The following is a 15866-nucleotide window of genomic DNA, read 5'->3' as shown; positions in this document are numbered from 1 at the left end:
ATTATGAGTTTTTTTTGGCATTTTAACATGGAATCAAAACAAAATAGACTTGAGAAAATGGACACAAAACAAAATAGACTTGACAAAATGGGCATTGGTCGGTGGACGCACGTGGTCCAAACAACCAACATGTCTTCCTTTGGTCAACAAACCATCACCGTCGATCTATGAACGAACGGCAGATCTTGCTTTGCTCGTAAATATCAAGGCGTATCTAACAGTTAGAGCGCAAGAAAGATGTGAGGCGTCACCCACTTTCCGTGCCCCGGTTGGAGGAGCCCAAGCAAAATTAGAAAGAACGGTGAGGATGTAACGATGTCATGATCCAACGACCCACATCAAAAGGTCGGTTGCCGCCCCATAGAAAGCTTGTGTCCGGGTCTCAGGTAGGACAGCCATGTCGGTCCTGCTGTCGGCAATTTTTGGCCACCAAAGCAAGCAAAGCTTTATTCATCCTTGATATTGTATAAAAACAGGAGCAGTGCCTCGAACGATATAGCCCAAGGGAGAGGACGAGAGGAGGAGAGAGGGGAGGGGGAGGGGCGGGGAAGAGGCTGTCCGCCTTGTATCATCTTGTAGTTGGGCGTTTGATGCATGATAGCTTTGTTTGCTTGAAGGTCATTGTTGCTGTTCCGTCTAACATCTGACCTTTGTCCTCGTTTGTAATCTATAGGAGTAGAAGAAGCAGCCGTTTCAGTCTGTGCCACTTTGGTATATATGTCTTCATATATTTTGGTGTGACAGATGTTTACGCTGCGCAAATATATAGACCTTGTGCAAAGAAGTTTCAGGGGTTATCGATCTTAGTTTTTGATGAGATCGTCGATGATTCCTCGCTGCTGATCAGAAATATATATAGTTTTCTTTCTTCCCATTAACAAGTTATTTCTTTTCCTCTATTTAGTGAGTCAATGGAGGGTATTCTGATAGATAAATACTCATATGGTAACTCTTTTAATCCTTATTCTCCTATGTCTTCCTTGAATCACCCGATCGCGGATGGTGAGACGAGTGCTTATGGATCATATGTATCCCATCCGCGGCCGCTGCAGCTTTATTCCTCCCTTCCTTCTTTCTCTTCTTCTCCTTTTCCACTGCTTAGACCGCCTCTCCTTCCTCTACCTCCTCCCTCTGTGTCTGCAACACTTCCATCACCCGGCAAGAAGATAAATGCTACGAACACAACACACAACATCAGCAGTGTTAGGTCAAGAGATCGAAGGAAGAAACAAAGGCCCGCGGCAAACTCGAAGAAGGAGCCGCCGTTGTCGACGTCGATCGCAACTAAGCTGTCTCAGCCAAACAATAACGAAGCAAGGAAACAAATAACGAAGACAAGCGCTTCGCAGGTGGTGAAAGTGAAACCCGGGCGGCGCGCAGAAGAACAGGTCTACTCGCTCTCGCCACCTCCAAGTAGCCTACCACTACCAAGTTTTGCCCTCATGAGGCCGAGGACTGCAGCAAGTGGCGATGGTGGTCGTGGTGGTAAAGGTTCAATGCACGGCGGCGCCACCCATGGGCTCCGTCGCCTCCTCCGGCTTTAGAGACGTCAAGCCACGTCCTTCCTCTTCTCTTTCATGGTCGGTTTGGCGCTTTGTGAGGAGGACCATGCAGCCGATGGTTTTCGTTTCTTTTCTTTGAAGATAAAAGGTGGAAAGTAGAAGGGTGACGTAGAGAAAATTTAGCTTCAATTGTTATGTGCTCCTTCACTTACTCTTCCAATTCCTTTCTTTACTACAATAAGTCTGAAATTATGTATACATATTTATCTTTGCATCTTTGTTTCTATTGGACTGCGAGTCTGTAGAAAAAAGTTTACTGTCTATAGAGTTCGTATCTTTGTTCCTATAGAAGTTTCAGCCCTCGTATACATATTCTTCTTCTCAAGCACGTAGGCACACATGATTGCCAATAGAGCACAGCCGCGGTCATGAACCGGTGGTGGCCGCCGCGCCGCTTCCGACCAAATGGACTGGCCGCCACGTAGCGTCCGTCCTCAAGGTGAGGAGGCTTTGTCCACAGTAGATACCCTCCACCACTAATACGGAAGGCAGCCCACTCCACCCCCACGCACAACCGAGCACCAGCTTGCTGCGCCTTTTGCCGTTAACCGTATCAATCACCGGCTAACCACACCATTTCATCCCATCTACGAAAAAATGTGACTCGAAATAATGCACACCACTGTGAACCATATAGTAAGACACTACTGCCACTTGTGTATACATTTAGATGGAGACTGCGTAACATGATAGCCGAAAAGAAGCTCATTTTTGGGATTCTCATCAGATGACGGAGATCGAGATGTCTAAAGGAGTCTATGCTAAATCTGCACAGGCAATGGCATAACGCAACCCCGACTGCTCTGTTTCAGCAGAAAAGAAAGGGAAGAACATGGCATAGGGATTGTCTCTCAAAATGATGAAGTGCAGCTCCTTTTAAGTGTGTTTCTTTTGGGTAGATTCATTGCCAAACGAAGCTGCCCACAATAGAAGAATTAATCAAACAAAAATATAATTGAAAGGTAATTCCAGATCCCAAAAAATGGAAAAGCTTGGAACTTGTAGCAAGAGGCAGATGTTCTTGATCACGAAAGACATAAATGTTTCCTTGAACTAGCTAAGTTACCTCCTCATATTGCTTCTTCAGTTTGGCGTTCTCCTCCTTCAGATGTGAGACCTCCAACTCCAGCTCATTAGTATAGGCCTGCAGCCAGGTTGACAAAGTCTCATACAAAAAGATCAAACACTTCAGTTGAAATGGAGAGAAAGAAAGATGCCATGCCTGTTTCCTTGCGCGTGATCGGGCTGCAGACTCCCGGTTCTTAATCAATCTCTGAAAGCGACGGTCGACACCAACGGTGGGGTTTTCTCGTAACCGCTGCTTCTTGGAGCAGAATGAGAAAAGCCCAGTGGGCGACGGCGGACCTGCCATCACAGAGGAGAATGCAGAGGAGATAATGGAGGCGTTGTGGCTGCTAGAGGTTGAATCGGAGTGGGTCTTGGGGTCAGGTCCCAGGTACTGCAACTCCATCCCGGAGTTCAAACTGAAGGCCGTCTGAGGGAGGGCAGGAGGGGTTGGAGGTAGCGGCAGCGGTAGCTCCTCGACTGCAGGCGGCGAGATGGTGAGGGGCCTGCTCGATGGTCCGGCGAGAAAGTCCTGCAACATCATGTCCCTGAAGGAAGGTGAGGAGTTTGCGTGGTGGTGATGGCGACCGTAACCATGGTGTTCCAAGGGTGTGATGGCCCTCTCCCTGTTGAGGGCGGTGACAGTGATGTCTTTCCACACCTCCTCCATGGTCCTCCTTGGCGTTTGTGAGATGAGCAGAGAAGAGTTGGAAGAAGACGACCTTGAGGAAGAGGACACCATCCTGTGGAGGGTGCTGCTGTTGGTCTCGTGGATGTTGCCTTGCACCAAGGACGACCACATGCGTGACTGAATGAAGTCTGCGGAGGCCGTAAGCAGGGGAGAAGAGGCTCACTCAAACCTCTTCCTGTGATGTGAAGGATCGCCAGGCTTGACACGAGGAGCTCTAGGATCAATTAGGTAGTCATCAATTCTTCTTCTCCTGCAAATTGCTGTCACTCGTTTCCTTGCAGAAAAATAAAGGTGATTCACCGTACAATTGTGCACATCGTCCCTTACGTATGATTCACAATATCCAAGACCACATGGAAGAGATCTGTTTGACCAATGTCTAAGGCACTGACACTGCTGCATTCGATTGCGATCCCCAATATAACTGATATTTTTGCATTCGAAAGAGCAGCGTCTTTTGCATTGGTCTGATGTGTGATATGATGTGTTAGGTATGAATGACGGCGTTAGGTAGGCAAAGAATAACACAACCCTCTACGGATGTGACTGGTCTCTGTGGTGATTATACCGTGCTAGATTCGAAAGGAATAACACATGCAAACAAATACGGCGCAAAGAGACTTCATGTACACTGTTTCCAGCTCGCGTGGGTGCATGCCAGTGCCGTCACTGTAGGAAACAGCAGAGATCGCCCAAAGAATCCAAAGAATCTATCATCCCACGCAGCTCTCTCTCAAACCTGAGCAGTGGGCCTCAATGTCGTCCTTAAGGCCATTGGTAAGTGAAGGGAGACCTATGCCAGGACTAAGCACGGTGCGAGAAGAAACAGTGGCGGGACATGATGGAGTTAAACACGAGCTCATTAATGGAGGTGCGGGCTGCATTGCTGCTGTGTTCTCTACATGCTACACGGGACAGCGACTCTGTTATATGAGGTATAACATGAAGGGATGAGAGTCTGAGGAAACTTGAGCTAGTAAACCCAAGTATTTCTGGTCCATTTCCTTTTCCAATTCTAGGAGAAGAACCTTCTCTCTCTCGTATTGCAATTGGCGAAAACAATATAGGGAAAAAACCTGATGCTGCTGCTTGAAAAGGAGGAGAGAGAGGTTGATGAAGGGCAGCTGCTTTATACACTGTCATGCCAAGTTTTCAAGACAAGAACTGTAATAGAAAAAGGAATTGCCGTCTAATCCGATCTTTAATGCAGATTGACAGATAAAAGAATTCAACACCATCACTCGTAGAAGAAATGGACAATAATAGGAGTCCTAGCCTCTCCCTATGACCTTTTTCACGTGGTATCTACAGAAAGAATTGGGCTGCCATGGCCTAGATGCTTTACCTCCTTCAACCTTTTGAGCGAGTCACAGTAAAAAGAAGAAAACCTATCTCAGCTATTTCCATCGTTTACCTAGAGGTCAACATGGACAGCTTGTGCTACTGAACACAGAGACAGATGCTTCGACAGCCTCTGCTCTGCCAATTGAAGGCCATTAAGCGGCTGATTGGCTGTTTGCAAGTAAAATAACTTCAATTACTGGTTACAGACAACGTCGCATGCATGGCCTTACTTACGTTGTGCTACAGACAAGGAGGTTAAGCAGATAGGAGGTCAACCAAGAACCAATCCAAGATATGGAACGATCAGGTCTTGCCCAAATGGTTGGTTGCAGAGTTTTACGTCGAAACCTCCTCAAGGAATACGACACACAATTCTCTCAATGTAGGATCGCATATTCCGTTATATGAAACGAGAGATAGAATGCATGATTTCCTCCTACTGCTGAAAGGAAAAGCATGAGAGTACTGGCGCAGCCATGAAAGGTTGTCTTCTTTAGTTTCATTTATTCCCATCTAACAGTGTTCAGTCCAATGAGAAGATTTGGGTTTGGGAGGACTAATTTGAGAGTGGAAATCAAAGACGACAGCCGACCACACCAGTGGCACCTTCTGGCTTCCAATGATTGACCACTAACCCATGCCTGCACTGAGCATATTCTCCACACATGCAGAGAAACAGCTGCCAGAGGAGGCACACTGCCATTGTCTCATATCGTTGATTTATCAATAGTTGATTTGGTACAGAATTTGGAAGATGTCTAAAGTAGTTGCTTGCATGATCATTCAAACTGCAGCAGAAAAAAAATATATGTTCATACTTCTCGGACCTCCCAACCCAAAAGTATGTGCTGCAGTTGATGTCAATCCTTAAGAATGATTCGAAAGTTTACTTTAGTCGATATACTTAAACCATCAAACCTCATCTCCATGTCTTCATTGTAGTCCAAGTGATGGGGCTGTGAAGAGTTGATGTGTCAAGACCTGATGGCAAACTTTTAATTGTTTGTCAACAGTAAGTGCAGTATTATGTGTTATGATGGCGATTGAAGTTGTATTATCGATGCCTATCGCCACCAAACAGTCATTTGGAGTACAAAACTAAACAAAACGATATCCCCGTGGATTCAAACGGTCGTGATGATTGATGCTGTGAGCTAATCATGATGGTTTTATAGTATGTCCGGCTATTTTGGTGGTGATCGATTGATCGAGCATACGTGGCATTCTGGCGTTGGCAATTAAAAGAGTTCCGTGATTGAGGGCAAACAGTCGGTGACGTTGGCAGAGGGCAACGGGCGGCGCGTAGTTCGATTCGTCGTCTGCTTGGGGAAATGGTGCGCGGCTTTGTGACTGGCCTCGCGTGTTAATCACCCAATGGACATGAGTCATAAAGTTTACGTTGGGCCCCACTTTACTGCCTCAGGTTTGTCTGGCCTTTAGAATGTTTGCTGTCCGAGGAGGCGCAGCTGACTCACAGACGACTGCCGTCCTTTTCTTCACGGTGAAAGAAGAAGCAGAAGAATCCGGAAACGTCCGGACGCCTTCGGCGAACAGAAGCGCGACGCGCGTAGGGCGTGGCGATGTCCCCATTGGACCAGTGTGGTGTTGGCTGTTCTCGGCAGGAATCGAGTTCACGTCAATCCCTAATCAAAGGGCCAATCCGGGCCCCACGCGCGCCTTACCACCAGGCACCATTTGCACCACACACTTACCGACTCCTGTCGGTGTTGAACCGAGCGGCCCTTTGTTTGGCGCAGTCCCGCTTGAAGTCGATTCTTGCTTTATTTGGGATCGCTTCGACTCGGGGCTCGATGTGTCCGTTAATTAAAAAAAAGACTTCTTTTTCTTTTTTTTCTTCTGTCTGTTGACGATAATTAAATCCAAAAGCTGCACACTGTTGGGTTGTAAAGGTCGGAAGAGCCAATCGATGACAGGCTAACCCCTCTCTCTCTCTCTCTCTCTCTCTCTCTCACAGCGAATCCAGTTTCATATACTGCTTCGCTCGGAAACGAGCAGAGACACGAGAGCTCACATGGTCTCGCTGTCACGGGGACCCACCCTCACCTCCAACCCCTTTAATGACGACAACCACCATGACACACAATCCAACAGCTATATCGGGTTGGAAACCGGAGCTAAAACTGCCGTTCACGTGAAGCTTCTCTTGCTACATACTCAATGCTGTGATACCTGCTTCCCTGAGTATTCGCGGGATTGCAATACATACGTCGCTTTCTTTTATTATTATTATTATTATTATTTCGGTGAGCCACAGGGTAGAGCCTGTTCTTATCCTTTAAACCCCCCTCACCCTCGCCTTCCATCTGAGACCACAGAGCCAACGAGTAGCAGTGCTCTGAAGCAAAGAGCGAGAGTTGTGAGCAAGAGAAAGGCGGGTCGTCATGTCGAAGGAGGTCAGTGAGGCCGAGCAGGCGCCGGCAAAGGACTACAGGGACCCGCCGCCGGCGCCGCTTTTGGATTTCGGCGAGCTCCGTCTCTGGTCCTTTTACCGCGCCCTCATCGCTGAGTTCGTGGCCACGCTGCTCTTCCTCTACGTCACCATCGCCACCGTCATCGGCCACAAGGAGCAGAACGCCGCCGACCAGTGCAGCGGGGTTGGCATTCTTGGCATCGCGTGGGCCTTTGGTGGCATGATCTTCATCCTTGTCTATTGCACGGCCGGCATCTCTGGTTCCTCCTTCATCCACCTCTCCAGCTTTGACCTGAAAGCTCAACTTTTACAGTTCCGTCCTAATTCCTGCTTTGCCTGGTGTTTTTAGGGGGACACATCAACCCGGCGGTGACCTTCGGGCTGTTCCTGGCGAGGAAGGTGTCGCTGATACGGGCGCTGCTGTACATAGTGGCGCAGTGCTTGGGAGCCATCGTTGGTGTAGGGATCGTGAAGGGGATCATGAAGCACCAGTACAACTCCCTCGGTGGTGGAGCCAACGAGGTCGCATCCGGCTACTCCAAGGGCACCGCCCTTGGAGCCGAGATCATCGGCACCTTCGTCCTCGTCTACACCGTCTTTTCCGCCACCGACCCCAAGCGCAGCGCCCGCGACTCCCACGTCCCCGTACGTAATTGAAAGCTGCAGAGTCGTATCTCCACTTAGTTTCTTGTCTTCGTGCTGTTCTTGAAAGGAGTTTTCGACTTGTATTGCTTGCAGGTGTTGGCACCACTCCCCATCGGCTTTGCTGTGTTCATGGTGCACCTCGCCACCATCCCCATCACCGGTACCGGCATCAACCCCGCTCGGAGCTTAGGTGCTGCAGTGATCTACAACCAGGACAAGCCCTGGGATGATCATGTGAGCTTATTTACTACCCCTATCCTTCCATGGTTATGGTATATTTGGACGTGGAATGACTTTTATTGGGTGGTGCGTGCAGTGGATCTTCTGGGTGGGTCCGTTCGTAGGAGCGTTGGCCGCGGCGGCGTACCACCAGTACATCCTGAGGGCAGCGGCTATCAAGGCCCTGGGATCCTTCCGGAGCAACCCCACCAACTGAGGAGGGCAGGGAGGAGCAGCAGCAGCAGAGAAGGCTGGCTCTTTCTCCTCTGTTTCCATGCATCTGTGTGTATGATGATTTGTATGTGAGGTCTTGGAGAGAGTGAGGACTGGTTCTGATTTCTTTCTTCTATTTTGCGTTGTTTCTACTCACTTCTCTTCCTTCTCATGTGTTGTAATGTATGGAGGATGTGTGATTGTCTGATTGATTCTAGCCACTGTTGCTCTCCTTTACTCAGTGATCGTATACATCTTTAATTTGCTCTCGAGTGGTTTTATCATTCGAGTAATTAATCGCCCTAACATTCTCCACCCAACCTAACATTCTCCTTTTCTTTTGAGTTGTCCTCCACTTAGCCTCCACCACACCTTTTCCTTTTTTTTTTGATCTCCCCTTCTAACTTTACCCATTGCTAGCTTTTTGTTCTAAAGAATCCCTCTTCACCTTCTTTGTGCGACGGAAGATAAAAACAAAGTAGTAGCAGAGGTCTTTTGCATTGAGAAAACCGAAAGGCTCATACCCCTCAGCCCGCCCCCCCCCCCAAAAACCATAAAGAAGAACTGCGAAAGCTGTGTGATTGTGTGGAGGTTTTGTGTTGGCCCTGCAGCAGCAGCTCTGTGAAGCCCGAGGGTAGCAGCCGCACTTGGCCTGCAGCTTTGACGAAGAAAAAGGAACAGGTGGAAGAGAGGAGAAACATTGGGCACGGTGAATCGAATAAGGCCAGCTTATTGTCTTGCTCTGCCTTGCTGTAAAAGATGTCGAGATGTTACCATATGTTCCGATAACGTCAAGACTAGTGGAGCCTGTCCTTGCAGGTTGGCTGTCATTGCGGTGCTTTGCCCAAGGTTCACATGGCCGTTTGTCAGCCTTTGCTACCTGCCCACACCAGTCCAGAGTCCTCTGATGTGCTCTTCTTTCTCACGATGACGACCATTATGCTCTTTTAGATCTTCCAAACTTAAAAAGTTGATCATCGAATATTATGCTGAGAGTGTTATAATCAGATCATGCAAACTTCTTCTAAGAAAACAAATCAAGTAGATAATGATGTGACAGCACTCGTCCTCGCGATTTCAAAGGAATAAAAAAGAAGACCCGGCCTCCGCTGGCTTCCAACATGCCCTCATTATGACTGATGGATCTTTCTCGAGCATGTGACGTGATGGGACACATCAATGCTTCCACGCGTTGCAGCTCTTTGCAATGGCGTGGTGTACACATACCGATGCCCACAGCGTCGCATGCTGTCTGCGAATGATGATGCCGCTCACCTTAAACGCGAGAAACAGGACCACAATTCCAGCCTTCTTTGCACCTCCCTCAGCTTTCTCGCTCTTTTAACGTTTCCCTGCTCTTCGAATACAGTTTTCCATCAAGAAAACCAATCATAAGGCTCAGTTGTAGCATCCTCTAAAGTTTCAACTGCAGATGATTACAGATGTTTGTTGATCGACTTAAAACAATTTAATCATGTGGGAAATATTGTCGGACTTGAGTTTAGACAAGGAGGAAGGTGGCGAACCACACATCACTGTCTTCCTCCTACCAAATCCTTCCTGCTCCTATGTCTCCAAGTCATCGAGGGTAGATTATGTTAGGGGATTCGAAATCAACTCGAGTCCAACGTTCTAGTTTGACAAAAGATTCCATACAAAATAATCAAACATATTTGATAAATATTCTTTTGATAGTATTATGATTATCGCATGTAGGTTCATGTTCATGAGACGATGAGACATTGGTTGATATGTCTAGAACATCCCTCTCATATGTTACACCCATTTGTATTCATTTTTTTGTGATCGACTGCACAATAATCTGAAATTAAATCTTTATCGGGTTTTGTATGCTTTATAGATAATTATTTTCTATGCTTTGCTTTTCTCTAGTGTCAAGTGTAGCCTGGTCTCATCATTTCTATGAACTCTTCATGATTGGTTCTATATCCTGTCCAAAGCAACAGATATTATACTTATTTAGTAAACAAGAATACATGTACTGCTGATGAGCAAGAAGGGAACTATACCTTATTGAAAAAGTGAATTAAGTACATCAATCCATATTTTAAATATAAATATATTAATAATTATAAAAATATATTATTTTCTATATTACTCATACATTATTGTTTCAAAAGATGTTATATTTTTTTTAATAATCAAATAAAAATATTAAAATATTGGCACTTGCATGACATCTTATTTGAAATATGAGAATTTCAAATCATCATGACATTTGGACAATTTATTCTAATTATTTATTTGGTAGATGGCATCAATATTTTATTTTAATATTTTTAGTACATTTTCAAGATTTTCATTACATATTTCACTTGAAAGTGAGCAAGAACTATTCTCAGAATACTAGAAACTTTGGATCTCATATCATAGTTACAATGATTTTGGATTAAGTTACCCTATTATAGGTAATGAAATCAAAATAATATAAGCTTCTTTTTTTTTTCTCATGAACTTATCAGTCCAAAGACTATTTCGACCAATTAGGTGTATCTTTTATCATTCATGATATTTAAGCTATCAGAAAAACAAAATCAAAACATAATTTTTAGAGAGAAAATTCGTTTTTAATTTTAATTTTAATTTTAATTTTATATTTTTATTGCAATGATAAAATTATTCATTTGAGATTTGAGAAATCATCGTTTGAATCATTAAAATAATATCTTAAAGGAAGACTGTATTGATCATTCTCAAACTCCGCATAGACTTCGTATTGATTGTAATTTAGGAAGTCAATTTTTTTTTTACATATAAAACATAATTATTTATTTATTGCAAAACTGCCCTTTTAGAATCCCCTAAATTAAGGTGTGTCAATTAGCCATTAATCCACGCACGCAACTGCAGAATCGAATGTTGGCGACGCTAAGCGGCTATCGAGCAGTCTCCCGTCGACAACGAACCCTTCCTTTCCCTTCCCCGTCTCGCTCTCCGATCGCTTGGTCGACGGGAACACAAGAAATGGGAAGCGTGACGGTGTACGGCCCTCCCATCTCCCCCGCCGTCTCCAGAGTCGTAGCCTGCCTCCTCGAGAAGGACGTCGTCTTCAACCTCGTCAACATCGACATGTCCAAAGCCCAGCACAAGTCCCCCGACTTCCTCAAGATACAGGTCGCCTCGCCCCCCCCCCTTCTCCTCTTCTTCGCCACCGTCTCTCTCCTCCTCTTAAATTTGGTGTATCTGATCCTTGGCAGCCGTTCGGCCAAGTCCCCGCCTTCCAGGATGAGCACACCACCCTGTTCGGTCAGTATCGATTTCTTCCTCTTTCGATTTCATTACCATATGCTCTGGTTTAGAACCTTTCCCAATGCATTTTGATGCGAGCGTGAAGAGTCGAGGGCGATCTGCCGCTACATCTGCGACAAGTACGCTGACCGGGGCAACCGGAGCCTCCTCGGGCGCAGAGGCGGCGGGCTGGTGGAGCGGGCGCACGTGGAGCAGTGGCTGGAGGCCGAGGGCCAGAGCTTCAGCCCGCCCAGCTCCACGTTGGTGTTCCAGTTGGCCTTTGCCCCCCAGATGGGGCTGCCGCAGGACGCGGCCGCAATCCTGCTGAACGAGGGCAAGCTGGCCAAGGTACTCGACGTCTACGAGCGCCGGCTCGAGGAGAGCAGGTTCCTCGCCGGGGACGTGTTCTCTCTCGCCGACCTCTCCCACCTCCCTAATGGCCATTACGTTAGGGCTGGCGGGAAGGTTGAGCTCTTCACGTCGAGGAAGAATGTGGCCAGGTGGTGGGAGGAGATCTCCATGCGGCCGTCATGGAAGAAGGTCGTCGAAATGCAGCGCGCCCCACCTTCATTTTGATCACTGTTTTCAGATTTGAGCTTGATCACGTATGAAACTAATAAGAGCTTCGATCATGGCTCAATATAACAAAGGATACTCTTGTTCTTAGTGCTATGAGCATTGTTCTATTCTATACTACTACTCAGACTGGGATTTCCTTTAGAGTTCCTAATTGTGTTTGTTGCATTTCCTTCTTAATAAAGCATATGTTGGAAAATTTTGCATGAATTCTCTGCATCCTTCTTAACATTGAACGATAGCATGCAGCATTTCAGATAGAATATGACAACATTGAAGGTTTTGGAACACAGCCTCCACGGATATTGCCAGACTGCTAACTTGCATACAAAACATGACACATAAACCACCTTTCATTTTACCCGGAGACGTCTCAAGAACAGCATCTGCGTCTATAATCCACATTTATAGTGAAGAAAGCCTCAGTTTTAGTTCCACGGTAAGAATTGCATGGAAAGCGTTGTAACAGTGGAATGAAGGACAAGTCCAACGATTACGCTGTTCCTGTCTCTCCTTTTTCTTTAGCAGAAACCCCGTCAGTGTCAGGAGCAGAGTGATGAGAGACACGAACCTTCGACAGCTGCAGACTCTGCATCTCTTCATGGCGAAAGATCAAACCAGAGCAAGAAAAGCATGCATCGGTTGCCGTCTGATTCCTTCCCAATGGACCCGATGCTTCTTCCTGAATCGCTTTCTGTAGCCCAAGAGTACGTCCAACCTTTCTCCTTTTCCCTTTCTCTTTTTCTTTAAATCTTTTGCTTTTAATTTCCTTCTTGCGAAGCAAGGTTGTAATCTCTTCCCTGTCCTTCTTTTTTGTTTGTATCTACTTCATGCGCTAAGAACCGACATCACCAACGAGTGCAAGAGAATCCCAACCTGCTTAACATGGCCACTGTGAAGGTCTTTGGCTCTCCTACTACAGCAGACCTGCAGAGGTGGCGGGAGCGTTGCCCTGCCTCTTCAAAGGAGATCGTGTTCCAGCTCATTCGCGTCGACAACCGCAGGGGCCAGAGACGACTTCCCGAACGCCGCCCCCTCTTCACGTGGAAGCAGAAGCTGTAGAGGTTGTGGGAGGCGATCTCGAACCGGCCGTCGTGGAAGAGGGTGGTGCAGATGCAGCAGGAGCCTCCCCAGATCATCTAAGCGCATGTGGTTTCTGCCTCTCCGTGATGAGTCTGCAGGCTTAAGAACCAATTGTGCGTCTACCATGTCACTCTGTCTGCATGTTGGCGTTTGCCTTGCTGCTTGGTTTAAGCGGAACAAGAACATGTTGCAGATGCACTTTTTGTCTTGATTGGCTTGCGTTGTGCACCTTAGAACAAGTTATAAGTTCAAAATCCACATCGGTTCTTCTTCATTTGGTTCGGTAGGTGATATCCTTCAATCTTAATCGATCTCACGTACTTAGACGACATCCAAATTCCACCTGCATTTAATATTTATGTTGTTCATGTTTGCTATCCATAGGGGTGAGCGCAGGAAACTCATGAGCACGATCGTTTTTGTTTTTACTAAACTTTTTATTTGAAAATAATTAGATATGAAGTCTTAAATCTGCCGTAGTGATAAACAAACTAAGCAAATCATGAGATAAAATTTATATGAAAAAATTCTTCAACCTGAAAAGAAAAAGAATCCTAAGCAAACCATATGAGAGTTTTAGACTAGTATACCAAAAAAAATCATGACAATTGAAATCAATTTCATAAACCAATCTTTCTTCTTCTTAGATCAAATTCTCTTTCCCTGAATATGATGGTCACTATTTTAGGTTTTTCTCATCTAACTTATATAAGATTAGGGTTAGAATTTTCTATTTAACCCTTATGGGTCCGACCACTTAAGTCATGGGTAGGATCACCCAATAGATTTTTCCATCACACCCATGTGGGGAGAGCTTCTATCCTTACTATCTTTCTAAAAGCAAAAAAAAATTTAAAAAGACAATGATTTAGTCATGATATATTCTTATCGGTATTGATTATCTCAATATGCAATAACTTCATCTCGAATATATCTTAAATTTAACGATCCCCAATATCAATATAATTGGATTTGGAATGAAAAATTAGAATTTATTGAAAAAAATAGTGCTTTGACTATCATAATGTAAAATAAATTTTTTTGACTTAAGTCTCAACTCTTATAGGTACTTTTTCATTCATGAGAGTTCTTTATAAGCTTTTGTTGTAGCTATATATTTAACTTCAGTAGAAGATAAAGCAATACATTTTTATAGTTTTCACTGTTATGATAATGTTTATCTTGAAAATTATATCAAGGAACTACAGATATATTTTCTAAAATCAATATTGCCGACCATATTTGCATTTATGTAGCTAATCAACATGGGTTTTTTTATCCCAAAGCATAAACATAATATAGAAATTCCTCTAAGATACCTAAAAGTCTACTTAATTGTTTCTAGTTTTCATTTACAAGATTGGAAAGAAATGAACTAATCACATCAACTATGTAATCAATATCTAGCCTTGTGCTACCATGACATGCTTTAAACCATCAATTGTTGAGGTATACATAAGGTACTCTGTTTATATATCCTTTTTTTATCTTTCTCACTTCTAAGATATTATTTCAAACTCAACAACTTGAAATGATTTGCTCATGCTAAATTTGTTAAAAATCTTTTTGATTTATCTCTCTTGAGATAATCGAGGTTTACCATTCTTCTAATCCCTATACCAAGAATATGCTTAGCCGAACCTAAGTTTTTTATAGCAAAAGCTTTGCTCAACTCTCATTTTTAGATTTATAATTTTCTTAGCATTATGACTAATAATTAATGTATCATCTACATACAATAAGAGAATAATAAAAATATCATTAGAAAATATCTCATATAGATATAATAATAAAAAAGTCATATCATACCTATGATCTGTCATAAAAAAAAATCAAACATTTTATACGATTGTCTTTATGCCTGCTAGATCATAAAAATATCATAAAATTATCTTTAGCTTTTATCTCAGATTTGTCTTATCTTTAACTTTTTAACCCTTCAAATTATTCTATATATATTTCTTCCTTGAGTCACCACAAAGAAAAGTAGTTATGATATCAAGTTATTCGATCTCTAAATTTAAACTAGTAGCAAAATAAAAAACAACTCAAGATATTTTGACCATGAGTGAGAAATTTTTTTAAAAATTAATATCTTTCTTTTGATCAAATCTTTTCATAACCCATCTTACTTTTTTATCTAGACTGTGAACTATTTTTTATTTTTTAATCTAAATTTTTATTTTATTTTTAATATTTTTTATTATATAATTTTACTAAGCTAAATATATAATTCTTATGAAAGGATTTTATCTCTTCTTACATTATACTCAATTATATAATTTTTTAAATAATATAATATCTTTATAACTTTCTAGTTCTCTCTCCTTAATAAAAAACATATGTTCATGAGAAGAATACATTTTAGAAGGTAGATGCTCTTTAATGGATCTTCTCAATTTGTGGTTATGGAAAACTTTACTTAACATGTTAATCAGTATTATTATTCGATGGTATATCATTATAATCTTCCTATTCCTTTTCATTATCATCACTAACTATTGTTGGAGCCATTAAACTCATATCTATAGGATGTTTATTAAATGTTTGTGACTTTTGAATTTTCTTAGGATCTTTAATAATATGATATTTGCTTCTGATGATTTTATTATTACTTTCATAATCCCATAACTTGTAAAAAAAAATTTCATGTGAATAACTTAAGAAGACATATTGTTTAGATTTATCTCGTATATTTTGAAATATGAATACGTGTCTTACGGTCAAATTCTCTTAAATGATTATAAGAAATATTAAACTTTGATCTCTTGACCATTTAACACCAGAT

At 43.4% G+C, this 15866-nt stretch overlaps 3 protein-coding genes across 3 annotated transcripts; 2 read left to right on the top strand and 1 right to left on the bottom strand.

The window, feature by feature from the left end:
- Window positions 1-2199: 2199 nt before the first annotated feature.
- On the bottom strand, window positions 2200-3793 carry LOC135604843 (protein FD-like). Its single transcript, XM_065094500.1, has 3 exons — window positions 2785-3793; window positions 2629-2706; window positions 2200-2479 (listed from the first exon to the last, which is right to left on the bottom strand). The coding sequence occupies exons 1-3, from the start codon at window positions 3427-3429 to the stop codon at window positions 2414-2416; spliced, it is 789 nt and encodes a 262-aa protein (XP_064950572.1). The 5' UTR covers window positions 3430-3793; the 3' UTR covers window positions 2200-2413.
- Window positions 3794-6839: 3046 nt separating this feature from the next.
- On the top strand, window positions 6840-8387 carry LOC103975821 (aquaporin PIP2-7). The gene is made up of 4 exons (XM_009390911.2): window positions 6840-7353; window positions 7443-7738; window positions 7832-7972; window positions 8055-8387. Exons 1-4 carry the CDS (start codon window positions 7065-7067, stop codon window positions 8172-8174), a joined length of 846 nt encoding a protein of 281 aa, XP_009389186.1. The 5' UTR covers window positions 6840-7064; the 3' UTR covers window positions 8175-8387.
- Window positions 8388-11026: 2639 nt separating this feature from the next.
- On the top strand, window positions 11027-12139 carry LOC135612898 (glutathione S-transferase-like). Its single transcript, XM_065109691.1, has 3 exons — window positions 11027-11305; window positions 11389-11437; window positions 11526-12139. Exons 1-3 carry the CDS (start codon window positions 11048-11050, stop codon window positions 11993-11995), a joined length of 777 nt encoding a protein of 258 aa, XP_064965763.1. The 5' UTR covers window positions 11027-11047; the 3' UTR covers window positions 11996-12139.
- The last annotated feature ends 3727 nt before the right edge of the window (window positions 12140-15866 follow it).

The sequence above is a fragment of the Musa acuminata genome, chromosome BXJ1-2, assembly GCF_036884655.1.
Source record: "Musa acuminata AAA Group cultivar baxijiao chromosome BXJ1-2, Cavendish_Baxijiao_AAA, whole genome shotgun sequence".
NCBI lineage: Eukaryota > Viridiplantae > Streptophyta > Magnoliopsida > Zingiberales > Musaceae > Musa > Musa acuminata.
This window is presented reverse-complemented; position numbering and strand designations above follow the sequence as displayed.